Raw genomic sequence first — 6,925 nt, 5'->3', positions numbered from 1 at the left:
CTGCATAAGCCGCACATGTTTTAAACTTGTGACTACGGATGTGTATATAGTCTAGCCCAGCACTCCCGTATTCTCGCACCGTCGAACGCCGAGCCGTTGCCGCCGCCGTTCTACGAGTTCGTCAACCGTCGCGAACGCCGAGCCATTGTCGCCGCCGTCCGACCCGTTAATATAATCATCGTGAACGCCGAGCCGTTGTCGTCGCCGTCCGATTTTGTTTTGTTACTATTTTAACTTCAAGCCATTGTTGCCGTAATCCGTTGTATCGGAATACCACTTTGTGAACGCTGAGCCACCACTGCTGCCACTCCATCTATCTGCACTATTCAATCAAGCCAACATCACCAGCAACTACAGTCCGTTGTATCGGACTGGTAGGATTGAAAGTCAGGACACTGCTGTCACTCACCAACGGTCAATCCCAGACCCGTACTGACCTCATCACTGGCACATAATCCAAAAAACCGTGAGTTCTATGTATACATGCACACCCTTTATATGTAACCCCAAGATAAACTATTTTGTTTAGAATTAAAATATATAAGAAGTTAATCATTGATATAGTTTTCGATACTTATACCTTTGAAAATATTTTGGTTAGCCAAGAATCTTTCATTTAATTGATATATAAAAGATTCGATGAAAGGGATACATATAGAGACCCGATAATAATCTTCAGGATCATCACTTGATAATATATAGTTAGAACGGTGTTTTTGACGGTTTGCTAACCGTTTGACTGATATTTCAAAGTCTAACATCTCAGCCAATCTCTATTTAAAAATATAATTATAGTTAAAAAAATGAACATTAAAATTGAATTTAAGGCATTCATTACTTGAGCTTCTTTAAACATTTTTTTAAATTCATGATCTACATTTTCTCTTAAATTGTCAAGAACCTTGATACTGATATTGGCCAAACTGATCATTTCTCTTAAATCTATGTTTTTTTTTTGCAGCTGTTTACATAGTGACAAACCAAATGAAAATAAAACCTATTCAACAAAAATAAAATTCAAACTAATATAATTTAATTGTGATTATTAAGTAGAATTTAATATATAGGTAAGGATAAAAATTAATACTTTTATAACTTGAAGAGCCACAAGAAATTCCGAATCAATTGCATTTAATAACATGCTTGCATCAGTACTTGTACCACTACCATCATTCCATTCCGATATGTTATTTAGTGCAGTAACAACACAAGGGAATAACTCAATAAAATCATTGATGGCGTCATATCTTTGTACCCACCTTGTCATACACAGACGTTTTAAAGATTTTACATTAGGTTGCCAATCACCATTATTGATAACTTCTAAAAGTTCGTGATTTCGTTTGGGGAAATTAAAAAAACAATAATATTTTTCAACAATTCCGAGGCAATTCCTAATCGATGGAACATTACATGCAGATGACACTGCTAAGTTGAGCGAGTGTGCAGCACAATGGACGTATAAAGCTTTAGGATGCTTAGAGCGTATAATATTTTGAGCTCCTTTAAAACGACCAGCCGTATTTGCTGCACCATCGTACCCTTGGCCAAATAAAAAATCACAATCTACCCCACATGAATTTAGCCCTAAAAGTTAAATCATACTATATTATTTTATTTATTTATTTAAATTATAAATATAGAACTATTCATATAAATATATAATTTATAGGTAGAACTTACCATTGAGAATTGCTGATGCCAAATCATTTCCAGTTAAGCTACTAATTTCATAAAATTTTAAAAAATCCTCATTTATTTCAATATTAGAACCAGTACCACTTAAATATCGTACACATATTGTCAATTGTTCTGATACCGAAACATCTGTGGTCTCATCAGCCATCACCGAAAAGCATTGAGACTTATTAACTTTATCAACCAGTTTTTTTGTTAAAATATCTCCACAAATGTTAATTATCTCGTTTTGAATTTGGGGACTTAAATACTTATTTCTTGTATCTGACTCAAGGTGTGACTTTAATGACTCAATATCTTTTGTCTTATATTTTTAAATAGCCCGAAAATTACCTTCATTATGAGTTGAAGCTAAAAAATAAAAATAAAGTAACACGTTACACACTACACAGTAATTATAATTTTATTTTGATAGGTAACTTACTTTTAAAATTAATTGGACCAAAATCATAACTACCTCTTAAGGGAATTTCTTGGTATCCACATAGTAAGATACATTCTATAATTGGAATCAGTCTTTCTCTATTTTGTTTTATTATTTTTACTCTAAATATTAAATATTTATGAAAAGCCAAAATTAAAAAACTTAGGTAATACAATATTATACATTACTATTTCTAATTATCTAACCTGTCGTCATCTAAGGCATTAATTATTGAAGGTTTTTTGTTGCTATAGATGTTCAAAAACCCTTCTGCTTTTGCAACAGACAGTTTATGATAGTCATAATTCGAATGGTCATTAAACACCTATAACATTTTAAAATGATATATTTAGAATATAAAATTAATTAATTTAATGATTGCACCCTAACTTCTTTAGCTTTTTTCCAATTTTTGAAAGCTGTTAGAGTAAGAGCTCCTAATTTTTGTTGGCCAACACCACCAGTTGTAGCAAATACCATGCAAAACTTGCAAAAAGCACCTTCTTGTAACTCCGAATAAACCAACCAGTTATAAGTAGTAAACCATTTAAACTGAAATTTAAGTTTTCTTTTTTTATTTTGCTCTGTTATTGGAAATGCATACGTGGTAGGAGGAATCCACGGTTTCACAAGAATCTATTAAAGGTTATTAATATAGAAAGAAAATTAAAATCATTAAAAATAAAAATAATATATTCTGATTAGTAATTAGTTTATCACTTACTAAGTGTTTTTGCTCATCAGTCAAACTGCAGTTTACAAATAATGCAACATCATTATTTCGAGGTTCAATAACCTTTGAAAAAGCTAAATTATTAGGCAACATGCACAGGCTATTAAGCTAAAACTATGGCTTATGGCTAAATAAAATCATATTGTTTTATCTATACAATTTTATATTATACCTATAACTATTTTATTGGCGTATCAACACATCCTCCAAAAAATGGTAAATGTGTTAAATTAAAAATAACTATAATATTTAATTAATTTAAGTAACAATAACTTACTTGATTTCGAACGGTGTTTTGAGCACTAGATAACTCAGAAACAGGATGAGTTTGAGTAACAATTTCACTGCTAGCACCTCTAACGTCGGTAACTTGAGTGAAATAATTTGTTATGGCACGCTTTTTGGTTTTTTCGGTAGGATTACTTAAATTCTCCATTTTGTTTATTTTATTTCAACCGAGTTAAAAAAATTCATCACGGTTTTAACTTTTAAACTTTTAACTATAATACTGATAATACCTAATTAATATGTTATCTTAAATTGCAGTATTATCAACATGAACATATAATAAGATTATCAATTATCACAGTAACAAAATGGTTATGATAATGGTGATTTGTCAGTGCGACCATTAGACCATAGAAAATAGATAAAATAGAACGCCGACTTTACGGTATTCCTGATACCATAATATAAGAGGCACACTAGCGCAGCGAGTGATTCTCTTTAACAATCATCGATAATAAAATCGATATATAAATATTAATTAATACATTTGAAAATATGAAACAAATGATCTCTGAAGTTTAGACTTCTGATAATTTAGGTCGTTATTAGTTTAAAACAAAATAAATGGATAAATATTTAAATATATTTATTTTTTATAAATAAAAAAAATATAAAAGATTATATATAAATAATAAAGTATTACAAAATATTAAGATCACAATATTATTAAATACAAATTTAATTACGAAGGTAGGAATATGGTAATCTAAAAATATGGAAAGGTCATAAATAAAAACTTTTTATCTTTTTCTATTATGTTTTAAAAAATATACATGAGCAGCTCGCTTTAAAGTATCACAGTTATCATAAATTTGTCTGTCTATGCCTTTTAAAATGCGATTTATATTTTTCACGTAAGTAAAAATAAATACATTTTTTATTTTGTGGTATATAAAAATTTTTAAATTATGTTTTGGGCAGTGTAAAGGAAAATCAATATTTTCAAACTTTAATATTAACTGTTGTCCTATATGAGGCTGATTTAAGTTTGGCAAAATTAAATTGGTCATAAAAAGCATTTGTTCAATTAGTTGTTGGAATTTTTTACTGGGATGCATTAGAGACTTTTGAGTTAAGTCTCTCATTCGAGTTAAAGGATTATTTTTATTAATACTTATTAGTTCAAATTTACATAGTTTACAAAATTTGAATTCTTTTAATACACTTCGTGCCAAATAACCACTAACATACCCTATGGTCATATCAGAAATGGGTGACACACGTATGTCATATACTGTTTCTATTGGGTCATAAATAGGAAAGTTAAATTTGTTTTCATGTGCAGATTTAGGCAACGTGGGTAAATTCAGGCCACTTTCAACAAATTGCTTTAAGTTATCTAAAGCCCCACCACTTTCATCATGTTCACAATTGCCTGCTGACTTAATTGATGTGAAGTTGTTTATTAGCAAAGTTTTGAGTGAACAATGGAATTGATAACAATCTGGTTTTGTGTTTCGTATTCCATGACTCCGCACACTTCCAAATAAACACTCGAGGGAGTCCTGGTTTACATGCCTTGTTAAAAAAAATTTAAAATTATTACTCTGTAACTTGGACCACAAGTATTTAAAAGATTTAAGTGTGATGATCCAATTTTTTAAACATGGAAGAACTGTCCTTTTCCCATTTGATTTATCGACGAATTTCATAGACTGAAAAGTATTGATTGCAGAATTCCAATGATCAACATGAGGAGAGTTTTCTTTAACTGCACTTCGTAACAGTTTTCCGGATTCTGGATTTATTGTCCTCGAATTTACAGAGTCAAATGTTTTGTTCATAAATAAACAAAACATAGCAGTGCCAATAGCATTTGACAATCCACTTTCTTTTGGTGCTAAAAATATGTAAGGATAGGATTATTACATTAATTATTATATTAGTTATATACGACTTAAGTAAAATAAAAATAAAATACCATTATCTGACAATAACTTCATTGTTGAGGCAACTGTATGGCTAAGAACTTGAGCTGCAAAAAAAACTTTCATCTTGGTCTTTTCTATATTAATGTGACTATCGTGGAGCTTGTTTAAGGTTCGAAGTTCAAAAATCTCATTTTTTTTGTCGTAATCATTCATAGTTCTTATGTGGTCCCAAGAAGCTGTATGCTCAATGTTATCAATTGTAAAAACAACATCTTTTGTGTAGAGATTATTTATTATACATTTGAGTAGGTGAGGAGGATCATAAATTTGTATGATTTCTTTGCCATCAATTTCATATGATAGGTTATGTTTTTCAATGTTAAGGTTTGCATACATTAGTGTTGTATCAGCAATTAACTTATTTATTGCTGCTACATTTGTTCCACCTTGGTCACATACTGTGGCTAGAATATCAAGACCAGTTTGATTTACACTACATACAACAATTTTCAAGCACTTAATTAATTTTTTAGTTTTTGTTGTGCCTGTACAATAAAAATATGCATAAGGTTGTTTCCATTTTTTAGCGATTCCTCGTAACATGAAAACTAAAACGTGGTCCGCAAATTTTTGATCATCAGAAATGTCATTATGGTTTAATCCAAAAATCAGATCATTTTTTTTATCATATTTTAAACCTGGACTTAATGCCATTTCATCAAAAAGTAACACACACTTTTTATCAATACTTTTAAGCTTGGATGTTTGATGTTTTAGGTTTTCTTGGATGTGTAAGTTAATGCCCGGAGTGAATGGAATTTTAGTTAAAACAGCATTTAGTGTAGATTTGGATGGCAGAGCAAATATAGATGACAAAAATTTATATCCTTTAGGTGATGTTTTAAAAATTGAAAGTGCCAAAATTTTATCGTCTAAACTATACCGTCTGCCTTTGGCCTTTTTATTTTGAATTTTTATTTGACTTTGAAAAAACTTCAATGTGGTTTTACTAACTCTATCTACTAAGTGGTTGCAGCTATCACCAGTAACAAACTTTTTTGCTATTTTTAGTTGTTGTTTTACAGTAACATTTTTTCTCTTAATAACATTAATCTGCTTTTTTAACTTCTTAGTTGCTGAATATAACAATCTTTTTCTAGGTGTCATTTCTTTTAACCTTTTTATTCCAATAGTCTTAAGTAATATAGCAGAAGATGGTTTAACTGAATTTAAGATCATTGTAGTAGGTGTTTCTAGAAAAAAAAAATCAATTAACTATACCGGTTCATTATTTTTTACAATTAATTTTTACATACCATAATTTACTTCGGATAAAGGTAAAGCCAAAGGTGACGAACAGGTTACATTTAAATATTCATTTGAGTCATTAAACGATAGTTTGACAGGGTTGGAAAATGACAATTGATTCAATGGTGTTTCTAAAAATAATTAATATTTTAATAACTAGTGACAGTTTAGTTTGCACACTATCAATTTTTACACACCTTGATTTAAGCTGGATAAAGGTGAAGACGAAGGTGACAGGCAGGTAACATCTACATATTCAATTGAATCATTGAGTGATAAGTTGCCACAGTTGATTTGACTAGTAGATGAATGATTTTTTGGTGTTTCTAAAAATAATTAATTTTTTAATAACTAGTGACAGTTTAGTTTGTATACTATCAATTTTTACATACCATGGTTTACATCGGATAAAGGTGAAGACGAAGGTGACAGGCAGGTAACATCTACATATTCAATTGAATCATTGAGTGATAAGTTGCCACAGTTGATTTGACTAGTAGATGAATGATTTTTTAGTGTTGCTATAAAAAATTGTTCAAATAGGTTTATAAAAATATATGAATTACCTAATCGTTATATTAATTGCTGCTTATTAAAATATAT

General features: G+C 29.9%; 1 protein-coding gene across 1 annotated transcript in view; it reads right to left on the bottom strand.

The window, feature by feature from the left end:
* LOC107882439 (zinc finger MYM-type protein 1-like) overlaps positions 1-3,291 on the bottom strand; it is a 4,023-nt gene extending 732 nt beyond the window's left edge. The window contains exons 1-10 of the mRNA XM_016800783.1: positions 3,133-3,291; positions 2,847-2,918; positions 2,513-2,758; positions 2,329-2,447; positions 2,123-2,220; positions 2,032-2,049; positions 1,684-1,872; positions 1,088-1,587; positions 839-997; positions 581-773 (exon numbers count right to left, since the gene is read on the bottom strand). Of these exons, the coding sequence (XP_016656272.1) occupies positions 581-773; positions 839-997; positions 1,088-1,587; positions 1,684-1,872; positions 2,032-2,049; positions 2,123-2,220; positions 2,329-2,447; positions 2,513-2,758; positions 2,847-2,918; positions 3,133-3,291 (1,753 nt within the window). The remainder of the gene's footprint in view (positions 1-580; positions 774-838; positions 998-1,087; positions 1,588-1,683; positions 1,873-2,031; positions 2,050-2,122; positions 2,221-2,328; positions 2,448-2,512; positions 2,759-2,846; positions 2,919-3,132) is intronic.
* Between the last annotated feature and the right edge of the window lie 3,634 nt (positions 3,292-6,925).

The sequence above is a fragment of the Acyrthosiphon pisum genome, chromosome X (genome assembly GCF_005508785.2).
Source record: "Acyrthosiphon pisum isolate AL4f chromosome X, pea_aphid_22Mar2018_4r6ur, whole genome shotgun sequence".
In the NCBI taxonomy this organism is placed as follows: Eukaryota; Metazoa; Arthropoda; class Insecta; order Hemiptera; family Aphididae; genus Acyrthosiphon; species Acyrthosiphon pisum.
This window is presented reverse-complemented; position numbering and strand designations above follow the sequence as displayed.